Source organism: Neopsephotus bourkii, unplaced genomic scaffold (assembly GCF_033783945.1).
Source record: "Neopsephotus bourkii isolate Nb327-2 ecotype Australia unplaced genomic scaffold, CSIRO-AGI_Nbou_v1 NB_1615, whole genome shotgun sequence".
NCBI classification, from domain to species: Eukaryota; Metazoa; Chordata; class Aves; order Psittaciformes; family Psittacidae; genus Neopsephotus; species Neopsephotus bourkii.
In genome coordinates, this window is record NW_026902090.1 from 5,905,320 (window position 1) to 5,923,376 (window position 18,057).

General features: G+C 39.5%; 1 protein-coding gene across 5 annotated transcripts in view; it reads right to left on the reverse strand.

The window, feature by feature from the left end:
- The window catches only part of GPAM (glycerol-3-phosphate acyltransferase, mitochondrial), a 46,743-nt gene that overhangs the window by 15,708 nt on the left and 12,978 nt on the right, over positions 1 to 18,057 (reverse strand). For 3 of the 5 annotated variants that reach the window (XM_061372673.1, XM_061372676.1, XM_061372672.1), the window contains 10 exons: positions 16,160 to 16,289; positions 14,062 to 14,184; positions 11,135 to 11,208; positions 8,109 to 8,222; positions 6,717 to 6,866; positions 5,727 to 5,823; positions 4,629 to 4,765; positions 3,170 to 3,269; positions 2,256 to 2,468; positions 1,745 to 1,858 (listed from right to left, as the gene is read on the reverse strand). In XM_061372673.1, the coding sequence (XP_061228657.1) occupies positions 1,745 to 1,858; positions 2,256 to 2,468; positions 3,170 to 3,269; positions 4,629 to 4,765; positions 5,727 to 5,823; positions 6,717 to 6,866; positions 8,109 to 8,222; positions 11,135 to 11,208; positions 14,062 to 14,184; positions 16,160 to 16,289 (1,252 nt within the window). Of the gene's footprint in view, positions 1 to 1,744; positions 1,859 to 2,255; positions 2,469 to 3,169; positions 3,270 to 4,628; positions 4,766 to 5,726; positions 5,824 to 6,716; positions 6,867 to 8,108; positions 8,223 to 11,134; positions 11,209 to 14,061; positions 14,185 to 16,159; positions 16,290 to 17,818; positions 17,944 to 18,057 lie in introns of those variants that run through there. The other 2 variants (XM_061372677.1, XM_061372675.1) reach the window with 2 other exon arrangements.

The window sequence follows — 18,057 nt, forward strand, 5'->3', positions numbered from 1 at the left end:
TTCATAGCAAGAAATCTGTACTTCATAAAAACCACTGCAACAAAAAGAATACATAAACCCTGTCAGTACTGCGCTGGGAGCAACTCCTTTGAGACTAGCTTCTCCATGATTAAATTAATGAGAACTGCCTTCATGAACATGAGAGAGAGCAAAGTAATATCCATTCAGAAGCGACATGGAGACTGTAATTATTGCTTGCTGCTGCTTTTCTCAAATACCAGGGTAGGGAACTCCTCCATAGGTAAACACTAGGATAGATACTCTAGTTGTAAGACCCCTTACAGTGCAACAAACTAAAGCACCAAGGAAGCAAGGAGGGTACCACATGCTTAGAATTCTTGAATCCCTGATTTGTCAAAAGCCAAACACGTCTCCTTACAGGCTAGCATTTACATTACTCTGCTTTCAGGACACTGTGTTCTTGCAGTTTCTATAAAGACTGGAAAACTAAAGAGCCACTTAACCTGCTGGTCAGGAAAACAGTTTCTTCCCAGGAAAGCCGCTTAAAAGACTTTCACAGCCAGCTCACACTCTCCTGCTTCTAAGCCTGTGCCCACAGAACTGCAGATGCCCGAAATTAACCCCCAAAGCTCATCTCCTTTACAGAAACCTGCAGTGACATAACTTCAATTTAAAAACACAGTTGCACTTTGCAAACCTTGATTAAGGAATACTTCACAAAATGTATGTAATTTATTACGTTTCTGGAGTCCAAAAATGAACAGAGAGACAAATGAGAACTGAAGGAGGTTGCTAGGAAGGTAAAGAGTGATTAGCATTTCACTAGATTAAGAGGGCAGATAACCTTCTTTTCCTTATACTGATCCAACAATTGTCAACTCCCCACCAAGAATAGCCCAAGCCTTCTCCTTTGGAAATGAACTGCATCAATTATAATGCAGTGCAGACGGTCACAGTAATTTCATGCTGTGGTAACTGAACCCTCCAAAGCTCTCCAACCTACTGCTTTGCTGAGAGAAGTAGGGCAGAAAGAAGAACACCTAATTAATTTGAATAATGCCCTAGTAGGCTGTTGTTACAGTAGCTAATCTTATTAAAGTCACACTAAAAATAAGGTATGCTGTAGCAGAACACAAGATTAGAGAAATGCAGGTAAGTATAGTACTAGCAGATTCTGGAGAGAGATCAGAGAAAATTTAAGAAGTGAAGGCAAATACTTCTGCATCACCCCATTCGCTCAGAAACTACACAACAGTATTTGGTGCGCTACTGTAGGTAATAGATGTAAACTAATAACAAACTATGACTTGTAAAGAACATGCAGGGTTTTATGACATATTATCCATGATACTTTAACAACTACTGATTTACTTAGCAATTTTTGTAAGTACAGTGAGATAATTGACCTTTCTCAACAACAGGGTAAGCCAATTAATTGCTTAAACTGGAGAACAGTATTCCGTTTCCTTCAACTCCAAATGTCCCTACAAAGAATTACTACATGATGCAAGGATCATTTTAAAGATTCTCACCCCAGTAAGAATACTTACACTACTTCAAAACTAAACTACACTTTATATCAGTTCTGACACTGACAAACAAATGTGTCCAAAGACTCACACAATCAGCAAACCAGGGATACTTTGGTCCCACCAGAATGAACTTCAGGAGATAATGTTTGTGACGACAACCCACAAAGAGAAAATGTAAAGTTAGTGTGCCCCACTACTGAAACACTGAAAATGCCAAGCCTTAAGAAGGATCTTCAAAATATGAAACTTACTTTTAAGGAAAACGGTTGTGCAAAATCTACTCTGACACACCCATAGTTCTTCCGCAGCATTCTGAAGACTCCTCTAGCTATACTCCAAATACTTTCATTCTTCTTAGGCTTGCCCTGGAAAACAGAGGTCATCGTTTTGTTGTTTTTTTCCCCAATTTGCAATTAAAAGGCTATGACTAAAATTAAAATGCATGTGACAGCAGACAAAACAAGGTTGAGCCTTTTGACACACCTTACAACTTCAATTAAATATAGAGAACTATTTTTTTCCATAGATAAAAAGTAACACGTTCAAGTGGATAGGTCACGAATTTGCATTTAGAACTATGTCACCTATACCTCAGCACTCCCTATTAGAGAGGTTTTATGATTCATGGCTGTACACTCTACAACACTAACACCAAGGACATGAGACAGAGGATTACTAGCACATCATTTATGCATGTAACACATTTTCCTGCACATAAACAGAAAATCCCCTAGGCAAAACAAGTTGTTCAATTGCTCTTACCAGCTGTTCACTGTTATAGTGACCTTCAATTATGCGATCATAAGAGATTCCCACAGGTATAATTAGGACATCAGGAGTAGCATTTGAGAAGAGAGCATCCACCACTACAGATAAAAGACCTGCTCTAGCGCCAGATGTCTTTCCACTTCGAGACCGCGTGCCTTCCAAGAATATTTCTAAAAACTGCTGCTGTCTCAGCAATTCTTCTATGTGCTGAATACAAAAAGGTTGGAAAAGAAGAAAAAATTATATTGGCAAAATTTGAAATATATTGTCAGCAACCATTTCCTTTTGCAAACACTGGAAGATCATGAGATGGCATGAATACTTGTGAAAAAAAATAAAACTAATGATTAATCCTTGACATAAACCCAGACCAAACTGCAATTGAATTTGCATGAATATACAAGCAGTGTAATGCCATTTGCTCAGGAACAGCATCTCTAGCAACAGCTGATCTAGTCAATTTGCATACATCAATCCTTCTGGTTCCTCAGTACATCCTATTATCTAAGATGCAAATACAGCTATTATACTGAATGGCACAAAGGATTACAACAACCCATCATAAACAGAGACTTCCATTAAGTTATAGAATCTGTGTAGATCTGCCCCAGTACAAAAGGAATCAGAGAAAAAAGGCTTAAGTTTAACATTAATTGAGAGGGCATTAATTTCACTTTCTTTAACAAGGATTATGCATGGTGAAGATCTGTTCATCTTTGAAGCTGCTGGGCATTCAATTTTATTCTATACAGCCAAGACTTCATACAAAAATATATCCTTTTTCTGCAGCATGACACCTCAGACAAACTCAAAGCAGTAAAAAACATCCCCAGACTGACAGAACTCACTTTCCCACTTGCCACCTGACTGAAATGCTACCTAGAGAAACAAAGACAAGAAATACATACCACATAGAGCAAAGCTCTGTAGAGGAAGTCCTTACGACCATCAGGACTCTGATCTAACTTTCGACGAATGAAAAATCCTCCTAGCTTGCGGATCAATGTGCTGTATAATAAAGAAGAATTATACTCTTTGAATTTAGTTTGTAGGAAACTACTGCATGTCTAGTACAAAATTCCTAGCACACAACAGGAACTGAAATTACTGAAATTCTCAGACACTAAAACATATTCTATTATTTGCAAATGATGGGACCATACAAATATTACTCTAACTTAAGAAACAGGCTTCTTTAAGCTGTCTTGCTTCACTTGCCAGATCCCTTGCCCTCTGCATTGACCCTGACTGGGAGATCATCTCATACTGAGATGTTGGTGACTCCCATAAGAGTTAAGTTGAGTTGGCCAAGTCTGTGATGTGCTGCACATAAACCGTGGCCCTTGTGTTCGTGTTGTACTGCATATGCCCCTTGCTGCAGGATCAGCTCAGCTAACTAATTTTAACAGAGGAGCCTGCAGGCAGCATCCAGTTGGCACCAGCAGTTAACACCACCTGCGTGTCCTTGCCTTTGTCCAACAGTGCAGCAAGAAATTCTCATAAGAACATCCTTTCCACTTGATAGAAGAAATTATGAATAGTTGTTTTCTTGTAAGAAAATCCTGTACCAACTTTAACAACCAAAATGGACAACCCCTTCTGCAGACAGGGTCCACTCAATGTGCTGAACGTGGATCAGAGGCCCACCGGATGCTGCACAACTTGGGGTTCCAGTGTCTAAAGGCCTCTTAGATTACCTATATTAGTCTCTCTTTTTTATACCACTAGCCCTAACAGATATAATTTTAATTGATATTTCATAGACTCTGAATGCCTTTCTTACTGGGATACTCACAGACCAGCACCTATTGGTGCAAAACACCCTCTAAGTCAAGGTACTCCCCTTCTTTCCTCACCAGTTACTGCAATATCCAGTGGCTTTTTCAGAAATTAGTTCTCACTGGCAAATACTACCTAAAAGACTGTATGTTCTTCAGCCACAGGAAATATAATTTAAAGAGAGACCAAACTGGAGTACTTTCCACAAAGTATTGCACATTCAGTACTGTTGTTGCCCATTAGACAGGTCATTGAACTTCATGAAGAGCTGTCCATTCACACCACTTTTTCACATACTCATCTTTCCTTGTCCCTTACTCATTTTGAGACCCCTCAAAGAAAGAAATATTCTTCCTTGCCCTGCTTAGGTTATCACAGTTTCTCAGAAGGATTTTGTTATGCTCTCTCTCTAAGCATGTAATAGGAACCAAAGAAGTTCTAAATGATAGCCTAATAATACTCAAATTATCTTACACTTGGACATAAGATATATGGAGTAACTGGTCTCCTGAAGTTCGCCCACTCAGTCTTTTCATAGAATCACAGAATCATTAGGGCTGAAAGGAACAAACAAGGAGAGGTTATTACCTGAAGATGGGGATGTTGAGATTGTTCCCTGCAGCAATGTAGGGTGCTTTGATATTATGGCAGAAAAGAATGAATGTAAGGAGCAAGTAGTCAATGTGGGATTTGTGAACAGGCAAGAAGATAAGAGGCAAATTCATCTATTGTGGAGAGAGAAGGAAAAAAAGAAGACAATTGGTAAGAAATGTAGAATATTACTCCTTTTCTGATCAATCACTGAGATTGCTAGAATCATGGTATCAGAAGTGATGGTATTTTCTGGTTAGCATCAGTTTGTTTCCTTCTGTTTTTCAGTCAGCTGAGACACAAAGACATTTTAGTCAACTGTACTTGCTATTTTCATGGGCTGCAGTTTTTAGTTGTATTCATTACATTTACAATGATTAATATTCCCAGTTTCTTCAGACTCACAGTATTCAGACAACAATCAAACAAACAGATGTGGCTAAATCAGTGTCACCAAGGTACTTCTATTTCTTTCTATTAGGTATCAGCAAGGATTTATGAATAGTGGGGTTCATCAAACACTGTAATCAAAAGATAAAAGAAAATATTAGGAACTTTATTTTGTTTCATTTATCTAATCTATCTTTCTAAGGAAAACCCTGCAAGAAGAATCAATTAATTTGAGTGTAAACAAAATGGTAGAATTCAGGAGTTATTTTGATCGATTTCAATAAATACTGAATGACTGGGAACAAATTTCTAGCAAGAAATAGAAGTTTATTTCTTAAAGATTTTTATTCCAAATTAAGGCAAGAGTGAAAAATCCTAAATAGACTACTACTGATTTACTACTGGCTGGCTCAGCACAAAAAGCAAAATATTGCTGGATGAAGGTTATCTGCAATAACCATTCAGCCTGATGGTTCAAATTTGATCCTGAATCAAAGGTAAAACCAGAGTTCACATACTATTTTAGCTTACACAACTCAAAGAGCACTACATTTAATTAAAAACTCTCTTTCACACATATGAGAAAGTTCTACAAATCTGGTATCACAGACTCAGCAGAACTCTTCTAAAAAGAGAAAGTGCTGTAAGCATTATTAGAAACTACACCAGAAATCTATGTTATTACATTTTTCCCACCCTCCTTACCTCTGTTGCTGCTTTGACCATTTCTATTTGACCTCTGTGTATCTGAATATTCCAGAAAAAGCTGTTAAACAACTTCAGCAACACCCAGCCGGTTAACCTGAAGGAAGAACAAACACAATTCAAAAAGCTCCATTCATTTCTGCCTCCCTCTCATATTGCATCTATATGCCAAAAGGCAAAGCCATAAGATCTCATTACTTTATATTCAAACAAAATTACTACAAAATCCAATTGCTTAACAAGATTTTGCCTATCAGCTAAGCCATGGTTAGTAACCACATTTCAGCCTCCTGCAGTTATGACACAAATCTTGTTAGTGTCAACCTCAGTGAAGGCTGTTCAAAGGGCAAAGACCACTTAGCATACAAGGCAAATTAATGGTGGTTGTATAATCAATTATAATAACTAAGCTAGTTATATTAGGTGACAGTATCTATCTGGTCTTGTGGGAGAACTTAATATAGTTAGAAAAATACAGGACTCGCATCATAGAACTTGGTAAAGGACTAGGAACATTACAGACACAAATTCATCCCTGGTAGTAATGGGTAGACACTACAGCAGAAGATTTCGTCTAAAGTGCTTTCTGGGTTATGATATTCAGTGGGCTAGTGACAAAAAGGATCTTTCACAGTTTAAGATGCTGCAGCTAGCTGCTTTCACCCATATGAGCCTGAAACAAAGGACACTAAATACTGGTTTAAGCATTAGCCCCAAATCCAGCTTTCAGAAGAAAAAAAAACATGCTTTTATTTAACCTTATCACAAGACTTATGCCTTGAAAAGCCAGATCATTTCTGCCGCATTGGAAAATGAAGACTAACTGCTATTTCATTAGTTAACCATTAGAACTGGGATTTTAATAAATAATGTATTATTTTTTAGAACAGCTATTATTTATGAATGTGTTATAAGCTCTGTTGGTATAACACAGAGCGAGCTTGGCCATCTTTCTACCCACTGACAATACTGATGAGCCGTTTTTCTTACCTGATTAAAGCAGGCGACACATTTGCTACCATTTCTTGGAGAATTTTCCTGGCTTTTTTCTTCACTTTGTTGATAGCTTTAGGATCTGTTTGAACAAAACTACCTGGAGTACTTGGTTCAGAAGCTTCATCTACAATGGCCTTCTGGACTCTAATATTAAAAAGTAAAACATATGAGACAATCACGCAACAGAAGCGTTCAACACACAACAGCTGGGTTGCTACGGGACAGTGATATGTTATGAGCTACATATCACCACAAGAGCACCTTGCAGGCATAAAAGAATCTGCACACTGAAATACCATGCACTCCAAATGCATCAAATTTAATTCAATAGTTTTCTAAGTTCTGACTAAATAGGTGGACAATGGTGAATGCACTCAAAGTTGACCATGTATGGTACGTACACTGTTCACAGGTACTGATACTAAATGATCGCTAATTTTCAGAAACTATTAATAAAGTTAAAATGCAGAAAGAATAGCTGAAGTATCTTTTTTTTTTCTGTCACAGCAGTGTCACTTACCTTACCAGACAGATTTATGCAGTTGCTATTTTGCACTGCATAATTCCTTGAATTCGCACTTTTGCAAAGCGTAACTGAATTTTATAAGGACTCTTTTCCCCATTTTAAACACATCAAACAGAGATTAAGTGGTTTTACACACTATAACTATAGCACAATGCAGTCTGCTTTGCTTTACAAAAGCAACGCTGATCTTCAGATGGGACTTGAACATTAAAAATTCAGGAGAGTTTTGAATGCTAATGTAGGCAGTGTATGCCCTCTGACAAGAGTAGACTCAAGGAGTAGACGGATGAATTTCTTTGTGTCCAAGGAAAACTTATACCTTAATAGCTTATCAGGGGCTCAACATGCCACTCAAAATGCAGTATATGAAACAGAAAACAAGCTCCACAAAGTAGAGGGTGGGTTATTTCATTCTACAGCTTTTTTCCAGTTATGCCTCATGCTCTTGGTGTACACACAGGGTACTCTAAAATGCTGTTTTGCTATTACTTCTGAAACACTGACAACTTCTTATGACTGCAGTATGACTTCAGTGGTAATAATTTACATGAATTACATAAACATAAATTACATAAACAAACATTTCAAGAGTCCACATGTAGCAATTTATTCTTCCATGTACTGTCTGCTGTCCACACACTGTGCATCATTCACTTGGAGCATTATAGCTCTTAATCTCCACTTTTACTATTCAAATGGAAATTGCAAGCTACAGACCTGAAAAGCTGTGCTGAAGATACTGTACCCTCTCATATTTTCACAGGCTGATTTTCAAAACCTGCCATTTCCAAATTCTTAAATCATATTACAAAGTACCAGTCATTCAAAAAAAGAGAAAAGTTTACTTTGCATTATCTCACCTGCTGTTATTTAGCACATTTTCTGTCAGATTCTTGGCAAACATACCCTTATGAACATCCCTTTCTTGCACAAAAAGGACGTAACAAAAGCGTCTCGCAAGCCACCCTCTGTACCTACAAAAATATGAAGGATATTTGAATATGACCCTCAAACCATTTCACCACAAAAAAAATAACAAAAAAAGAACATACAAACACCTAAAACACAATTAAGAAGCAAAAGTAAGTAAAGATTTATGAAGGGCTGCCTAAAAGCTTCTGCATCTTCTAGTAAATAATCAATATGTTAATGTTAAGGATGATATAACTAATATATAGCACAAGATATCTGACACAGCTGGGGTCTGCATTACTTCAGCTGAGGGTGATACTGGCCCTAAAACATCCACAGTTTCACAGGAAATTAGCTACAAACCAGTGTATACATTTTATCTATCCACTGGAACCAACTCCCCAGCTCAGCAAAGACAAAAGAAGAGGTAGTACCGATTCCCCTTTCGGTGACTTTCCAACAGGGAATGAAAGTGCTCAGCTAAGAGGTTTGTCAACTTCTTCACAAAACACTGAGTTCTCTTCGGAAAGTTGCTCACATACACACAGCATAAACTCTCACAGACACTTCTGAAAGTATGTTTGCGTTAGCCACCAACCCTAAAACCACTATTTTTATAACCTTTTCTTCTTTTCCAGTGTTTTTAAACTCCCGGTCATACATGCCTCCTACGTAGTTTCTCCTTGCAAAGTTATAAAAGTAGTAGAACCACTAAATCAATAAATCTCTCTAACATTCAAGTGTTTAACTAAGGCTACTTAGTTTATGCTGCCCAGCTCTTTCTTTTAACCCTGTTCTCTACTCTCTGGATCATATCAACAGTAATTACCTGAGAAAATGTTATTTTGAACAGTTTTACTAACATCAAGTTAAGATAATGTATATGATACAGGAATGGCTAAAATCCAGTCCCCAGCAGTGAATATTCATTACTATTTTCTCTCCTTACTACCCTTACTCACCAGGCCAGGACCAGACAAGCCCCAACTCATGCTGGTCATTCCCCAAAACAAACAGAGCTAGGACTCCCAAACAGCATTGCTGATGTGGTAGGGAAAAACTAACAGTTGGAAGAAGAAATTCAATTCCGGCCATTCCTAAGACCAGAGCATTCTGTATTATGTAAAACCCTGTCCTGACAGCTGCTGTTGCAATGCTGATGCTCCAGCAAGTGCCTCAAACCAAACTATGGATGGCAGTGCTCATGTTGGTTTCCATGCTGGAGTGCTGCCAAGATCTTGCTCCTTGTTGTCACCCAAGTTACTGATCCTGGATGTTAAACCTCCCTACGACATTTCAGTAAGTTTATACCTGGGTTAAAACCAGCTAGGAAAGATGAGAAGGAATGTTTACACTGCAAAAGGGCAAACCACCTGAGTGAACAGGCCACTCGCACTATAATTAACATGAGTGCACATGCACAAGTCGTCAGCAGTCTGACAGGTAACTGTTATACAAATACTCAGACCAAGGACAGAGAACTTTGCTGTTCATGCTGCCAGGGAAGTAGACTGGTGACTCTGCTTTAATTGCTTTTCCATTTTCCCCTTCTCATCAGAGTTTGAGAGCCTTATTGATTTTTCTAAAAAGCAAAGTTAAAGATTTTTTTCTGATAAGAATTTTGGTAACTATGAACATATCACAATAGCATACAGCTACTGCAGGGATCTGTTAAGGTATAAAGGCTTCTACATTCATATTACAGCTTAGCTACTATGTAGTACAATTAGAAAAATCTGTTTTCTAATAATTTAGCAATGACAAAAGACAAAAACCACGCAGAATAGACCCGGTCAAGATGTATTATAAAACTGACATACACCTCAGAAAAAGGCTGTGTTAATGTCTCAATGCAGATACAGTATACTAGGAATTCAAGAGAATCCCTCTTGCTTTCCAAGGACAAGAAACTGTGACTAAGTAACCCCATCGGACCTCAGAACTTCATTAAAACTGCCAATTTTCATACTATAATGACATCTTGAGCTAAAGGCATTTTATTTCAGAGTAATTCATTAACCCATATTTTGTTGCCTTTATATTCCTAATTTAAATAACTTGACCATTCAAAACCATTCAAGCGTTAGACCTTTGAAACTAATTAAAAAAAGATTAATATTATACACTATTTCTCTTAATTTTCTGTATTCTAAACCACAAGGTTTTAAAAAGACATCATTAATTCAAATTGAAGAAAGAACAGCCTCTAACATTAGCTTCCTCCCTCTCAAGCACAGCACAATGCTGCCTTTCTTCCACTCAGAGACTTTGGCTCATTTCTTTTGGGCTGCTGGCCTCTCTTTGTTTGCTCTGACTCTACAACAAACACTGCAGGATCTGCTTATGCTAATGATTACTGTAAAAACCTTAGCAAGCATTATTAACTTTCCATAGAACAGAATAGATTTTTGTGTACTTTCAGTATCTTCGTCCAAGAACACAAGACATATTTCCAATAGCGCAAAGATACATCATCATTTTTAGGTCATCTACACCATCCTTCAGCAGCTGTGCTCTGCCACGGAGGCAGAGGAGAGACAGTCTTGCAAGACATGTTCAGATTTAATTGTCATTAGCGGTACCAGTCAATGCCTAAATTGTGAGCCAGATCTGCTCAGTAAATGAAAATGCAGCCTGAAGTAATTTTGAAGCATGGGAATAAAACAGCTTGTCTCAGCATTATGCTACGGATGCTGCCTTTGCACCAAGGAGAAAGGATTTAAACACACTCTGGTTTTTGTGAAACAGGTTTGACCCTTACATTCCTTGCCTATAACCCCAAAGGACTTTGCCCACCTCCCAGATACAAACAGCCAGATTCAACAAGTACATTACTTTCCTGAAGTCAGCACTGATTCCTGCATTTTAGGACAGCAACATACACTCACTGAGTCAATACTATCCTAGAGATTTTTCTGTCCTAAGATCAGAACACACTGAATTTTGAGAGCAAAAGACAGACCTGCTACATTACCTTGTATGTGTTTCATTGATATATATGACATTACGCAGACCCAAAGAAGGAATACTAGCGTTGAAGAAGTTATCCTGTAAAACCAGGGAGAAAAAAAAGGTTAGTGGACTATTTCATTACATAAGAATAGTTGTGTCTTTATATTCATCATAACATTTCAGATACTAAGTTTTTCAGCTCTAATATAAACAAAAAAAAAAGCAGAGAAGTGCTGAGCTTGCATATTAAGTTCACACAAGCTGTTCTGAAATGAAAATTAAATTCAGGAAGTCACTATTCCCACTTCAATATTTTCAAAGCATTCTCTAGGCTTTACTGAATACAGAAATGGTTGTTTTGATTGCATTCTTCAAGCCAGAATATTTTATCATGTTCTGATGTAATATAAACCAGGACTCGTCATAATACAGAACCCATCTTTGAGACAGAACTTCATTAAGCCACACTTAGCATTAGTATAATCACAACCCTTTTGATGCTATGTCTGTGACATCCAGTTTGCCAGCAAATCAGGCATCACACAACGACAACCAAGGGTCAGGATATCCATCCATGGTTAAGTGGCAAATCTCCACTCTCCTGCTCTGCCTGAAGAACAAACTCAACCCAGCCTTCTATATGCCTGGTACAGACACTACATGCCAGGCTATTAACTGTTCTGGGATGAGTTTAGAAGCAGTTCCACTTTGGATAAACAAATATTTCCTAGCAGGAAGACCTAAACTTTAATCTTCCATATTCCAAGTACCTTGACCGAGAGGCTAGCTTCTTTCTGCCCAAATAATATTTAATTATAAAACTGGTACCACGCCAACAGTGAATTACAGCTAAAATCAGTGGGACTGTGCATGTCAAGGAAGACAAAAACAGGGTAATGAAGGATGCAGTCACCAGCTACAGCAGAGCTGCAGAACAGCCTCATGACCAATTCTGCAATGGAAGTCAGGGAAGAGTCTCATTTATTTGGGGGTGTTTTTTTTAGGACACACCATTTGCCACAGCTTCAAGGTAATACTAATTTCCTTGACTATTCACTGGTAATATTTTGTGGGTTTTGAAGCTTATGAGATGTTCTGGCAAAAAGAAGTGAAATGACTTTTTCTTGGTCTCACAGAAAGTCAGCAACAAAGTTAATTACCACTCAATGCTCAAGTCCAGACCAGGGATCTATTAGGCTACCATCTTGCTCTGTGAAATTCATCCTCTAGCTGTAAGGTCACACTTTAGCTTTTCCTTATTTAACTCCTTCCGGATCTGTGTCAAGCAGAGAATGTGGTTCTGGGAGACCAAGTGAGCTGATAAAGCATCTCCATGATGCTGTGAGGAAGAAGCCCAGCTCCCAACACCACATCCTACCCTTTCCCACTGAACACTTTCCCTCACCTCTTAAATTATACCCCCTCTAGCATTTATCACACCCTTTAATGAGCCAGCTTCATTCAGGCAAGGCAGAAAACTAAGACAGCCAGACTAAATGAATAAATAAAGCAGGCAATTTTCTGCTTGGATAGTGAACTTGATCGGCCCCCAGGACAGCAGGAAAGAAAACAAGGAGGAGAAGCTAGACTTCCCACTTCCAGCATCAGCAAGCTGTTAGCTCGGCCAACACACATAGGTAAATTTGTCTCATTCATCCATCCCTTTTCCTTAAGAGAATTAACAAAATAGGCAGCTCAAAAGAAAAAGAAGCGAAATATCTGGAGGCTAATGAAAGGATCTGGTTTGTTACTGTCTGCTGCATTGTGGCATAATGCAATAAAGGGCTTAATCAGGTCATGCCCCTTTCTTAAGTGGGATCTCAGGGTAGTTACTTAGTTTCCTACTAAATGAACAAAATACAGAATAAGATTTTTATTTTTAAAGTATGATTCCCAAATTGAGAGAAACAGCCTAATTACTAATAGATTCATTACTAAATGTATAAAGCCTTAAGTTGAGGATTCTTACACATCTTTTTACAAGTCAAAACACTCAAGTGTCTGTTAGAAGTAGTCTCAGTTTATCTAACTGCTTGTCTTGTTGCCTTTATCACACCTAGCCTTCACGGCACATTTGGATTTCCAGCCCACATTCATATCTCATTGCTGCAATTTTCTGTTCTGGCATAGGAATAGAGTGAAGTAACAACTTTTCCTTGGTCAAAGAAACAAAGGAAATTTTCACTCTATTCCAGCCCAAACAATCATGGAACTCAGCACAGGTACAACTGAGTGCAATTTAAAGCCCAGGGAGTATACACAAGTCAAGTTACATGATGAACTGATTGCAGACTGCATTATGCCATTTATCAGCATTCTGCATCTTCAGCTTATGGAAAGCTGACCGCTGCAGTTCAATAAAGTTCACATTTTAAATCAGGTTGAGCAACCTCTCTGGAGCCCCCATCTTGACACTGTTCCCAGCAGACAAATATCCCCACTCTTGTAACTGGTGCTCCTTGTTTACAGGCTGGGCAGAGAAGCCGAGAATCAGCTAGGTGTAAAAAACCAACCTGTCTTCTCAAGTACAGAATTGATGTCTTCAAATTTGACGGGAAGCACATTGCTTACTTTCAAAACTGTATTTATTCTGATAATAGGGAATTAAGTGTCCTAAAAGTAAGGCTTAATACTTTCATATGAACCAAATTTTCATTATTAATCTAGCAGAGCAGATAATTTTTTCCTACACAATTTCCTAGTGCTGAATCTGGAGAGCTGGAGAGTTTTGTGCAAGGAGTAAGTCTGATTAGGAGACAAAGCATCACAATGGGTCTGCATCACCCATTAATTCTGTGACAAAGAAATATAACCACAAAGGTGAAAAACTATATTCCTTTATGAAGCAAAAACATTGTGACCTCAATTCTGAAATTAAGAAAACTACAGAAACTTCCTCATGCTGCAGTTACACGTTGTCAAACATAATCCATTCCATAATCTTCTTACCCGGCTCTGGGGAGTGCACACGTAGCAACATCGTCCCACAAAAGGCCTTTTTCTGCCCAATAGAGTCTCTTTCCATTTTAAAGTAGCAGATCGGAAGAGAGTGGGCCTAGAGTTACACTCTCCCTGCAGAACAAAAGAGTGCTGTGTAAATAGCCAGAAATACATGTTTTACTGAGTATGTGAAAACTAAGAGTGAGAAACAAAAAAGGTAATTACCCCCCGAATTACATAAAACTAAGACAAACTCTTCCAAGATTTTTCTAAAATAGGTTATACTATCTCCAGATGATATAATTTCACAAAATAAAAGCAAAATCAGTATTGTACTTTTGTAACTTAAGCACTGCAGTATTTGCTGACACACAAAAGTTTAAAATAAATAACAACCCTAATAAGAAACTGCAAGGAAACTGGCAGCTGAGAAAAGTGAAAGAAGTTAGCAGTAAATTACACTTTCAATAATGTAACACTGCTTATAATATGAGCAATATATGTTCAACTTTACAGGACACCACCCTGTGGAACTGAAGGAAGGTTGGATGTATGCAAAACATTAACTCCATTGACTCTGCAGGCTATTTTTCAAGCAGTTCCATGCAAAGTGATATGAAAGAGGAACTACTGTGCCTTTTCCAATGTTACACTGTCTTTCTAAAGATTACAGAACAAAAAAATCCAAAGTAACTGCATTCACAGAACACATTCTGTATGAGAGGACATTAAGAAAATACACTTGACTATAATTTTTATAAAGACATTAACTGTTTCCATTGAAGTCTACTGAATTATTGCTTGCCTGAGAACGAGCACTGGATTGCCATTTTGTGAACCATCTACTCTTAAGTTTTTAATAAAAGGAAAATTACAGAAACAAACCAAATCAAAATGTTGTTTAAAACAGCACACTTAAGTGGAAGAAAAGCAGGGTAGAACCAATACCTTAAACCAGCATAAGGGCTGGAAAGCACAAATACAGATCATCACATACTCAGTTAGAAAGCCAGCCCAGTGAGAAACAACCAAAAAGTCAAAAGCAACACTAAAGACGACTAAAAACCAAAATGTGCATGTATCATATTTGGCCACTAGGAACTGGCCAATATTACAAGCCTAAGTTTTCCATCTGAAATAAAGAAGCACGAAGATAATAAACCTGACCCAATTCCTTCTCTATTACCTTCTGTAATGCTAATTCCAAAGTTAATCAACCTTCCAACAATATTGTCTTCTTTCTACTTGCCCCCAAGCCCTGACTGAAATCATCACAAGTGTCTTACAAAAACTCCTTGCTATCTCTTGTGTCTCGCCTGCCTTTATCCCACTCTCCCATGGATCCCTTGGTTAGCGCAACTTGGTGTCCAATGTAACTTGCATCTAGCAAGACAGAAAACCCAGCTGCCAGGACATCTGTCCTTTCCCTCAACTCTGACCATGTGTCCAACTCTTCTGTACCAAGTTCAAACTCCCCCTCTCCAGAACATGTCTAATGCTTCCAGACCTCTGCTTCTAACCAGGCAGGACCAGCACAGTTCCCATGGGCTCTTTCTGCTCCACCCAGCCATCTCTGCTCACTGACCCCTTTGCCTCCTTCAAATCCCAAGACTCATTCCACAGAGGACACACACTTTTAATTGACTCCTTATTTATAGCCACCAGATTTTCTTTACCTCTCATACTGCACAAAAAACTCCAGCTACAACAGCTACACAACCATGCATCTTTAGTTTCACACTCCTCTTTGCTTGTGCATTTCAAACGACATGCTTCAGAACAGCAACAAGCTTTCCGTTTGATCTCAGTCTACTCCACAATGGGATTCTGCACATTTACTGCAATATAAAATGATTAGTAATATCACACCATAAGACTGTAAGACTATCAAAAGAGTTTGATGAGGTTCTTCTTTTCTAACAACATTGTTCTGTAGCACTGCACTCAACTTGGGCTCCTCATTACATTTCAAGTGAAATCAAAACCAAACTGCCTCATGCATGAGAGAGGTGATGCCTCAACTTCATTCTTCGTAACAATAAAAAAGTCCACCTCTGACTCTAAGAAAAAATAAGCACTGCCATTAATATTCATAATTTTTACTTACCCATTCTTCACTGGAATGCTTACATCTATTGATACTGCATTCTGCTGAGGCGGATAAATAGGAAACATCTATTGTTCCAAGGGACAAAGCAGTTTCATCCATGACACAGGAGCTGAACTGAAGATCAGAGCTGCAAAATAATAACATACATACATACATATGTATACACACACATACATATGTATCATTTCAGTGATGGGTATCTAGCAACAGATTAGCAACCTGAAATTTCTGCACCCTTAAGTAGAAGTTAGGTCTGAAGAAGTTTCACTGAAGGCAGAAATCAGCATGATTTTAATGTGATAAAAAAACCTAGCACCTTCAATTTCCATAAACACAGCACACCAAACAACTATTACATGTTCTTCTCTCCCTGCTCTTCTTCCCATTCATTACAGCTTAGTGCTGTCCCTTTGCACTCTTCCACTGTTCCTCACTGCCTGTTTTAAACCATTCTACCACAACGATACGCACTTCAGACACTTTCCAAAGTTTACTATTCTCTTGCACCATGACCTCGCTCTTTCATCATCTGCTTCTCAAGGACACCCATTATTTACAAAAGAAGTTTCATTAAGGCTCTCTCCCAGTCCTATCGCACGGTATATTTTATGTGTCTGATCCAGCTGTAGTCAAACCAGTTTGCAAACCGCTGGGAAAATGGAGTGCTGTGTACAAAAGCACAGCCCGAAATCCAAACGTGCCGCTGACACAGGTGTCATGACAGGCTTGTGGGATTATAAAGCAGTAGCGAAGTCCAAACTTGCACTATTAAAGGGGAAGTTTTATAGTTCATGTAATAAGCACAGCAAAATAATTCTCCCTTGTACAAAATAAAAAGTAAAACACACCGAAACAACTTATTGTTGTAGGGTTGATCTGCAAAGGACTGCACATCAAACTGCTTCAAGCAGAAACCCCAGCATTTCCATCTAGAGAAACTGTGAAGTGGCAATACAGTTTCTTCCATCTGCCCACCGCAAAGAAACGCACAGCACGGCCAAGCTATGAGCCACCAGGAGCAAGACTGCTCCCACCCTACACATGAACATTCTCAAGAGCAAGGCCTAAAACTTCAGTGCAACGCTTTGTCTTTCTCACCATCCTCCCCGAGCAGGCACGAACCCCTCCTGCGAGACACCCCCTCCCCGTTCAGAGCTCCCCATGCGGACTGGATCTATCGCATTCACACACATAGTTATCTTTGCACAGCCCAAGTACGCAAGTCGTCTTTTTTTCTTTGCCGGCTCTTATACTCAATTTGCCCAATACTCAATGCTTTATTAGTGCTCGAGCAAATCGGTATCTAAACCACCCAATAAATACATAGAAGAAAGCTCACAATGAAAACGAAATGTGTCCTTCTTGTGCTCAAGGTGACCTTGGCTGCACCGGCAATACACAAAAGATGAACTTCAAATCCCACGCCATTAAAAGCCTGTTTAAGCAAGAGCAGCCCCATACCCACCTCCAGAAAAATCCTCCCTCCCAAGCCCCCGCTCACACAGCCGCCGCGCCGCGGCACGCCATCCTGCGGGCCGGCAACCGCGCTCCGCGACCCCACACGCTCACAAGCGCTGATATAAAGAAGAATACGGCGGGGTGCGGAGCTGCCAAAGGACCGACCCCGTAAGCTCCCCACCGCGGCTCCCCGCACACTTACCAGCCGCCCGGCCTCCCCCCCGACCTCGGCTCCACGCTCCGCCGGCGGCTGCTGGCCGCGGCCCGCCCCGTCCCGCCCCACGGCTCCCCCTCGCCCCGCCCCGCTGCCGGAGGCGGCACCTCCGCACCCGGTTCCGGCTCCCGCTCTAGCGGCCACTTGCAGCAGCACCGCGGCCGCTTTCAGCCGGCGTGTCCGCCGAGCCGCGCAGCAGCGCCGGGCCTGACGAGACTTCCTG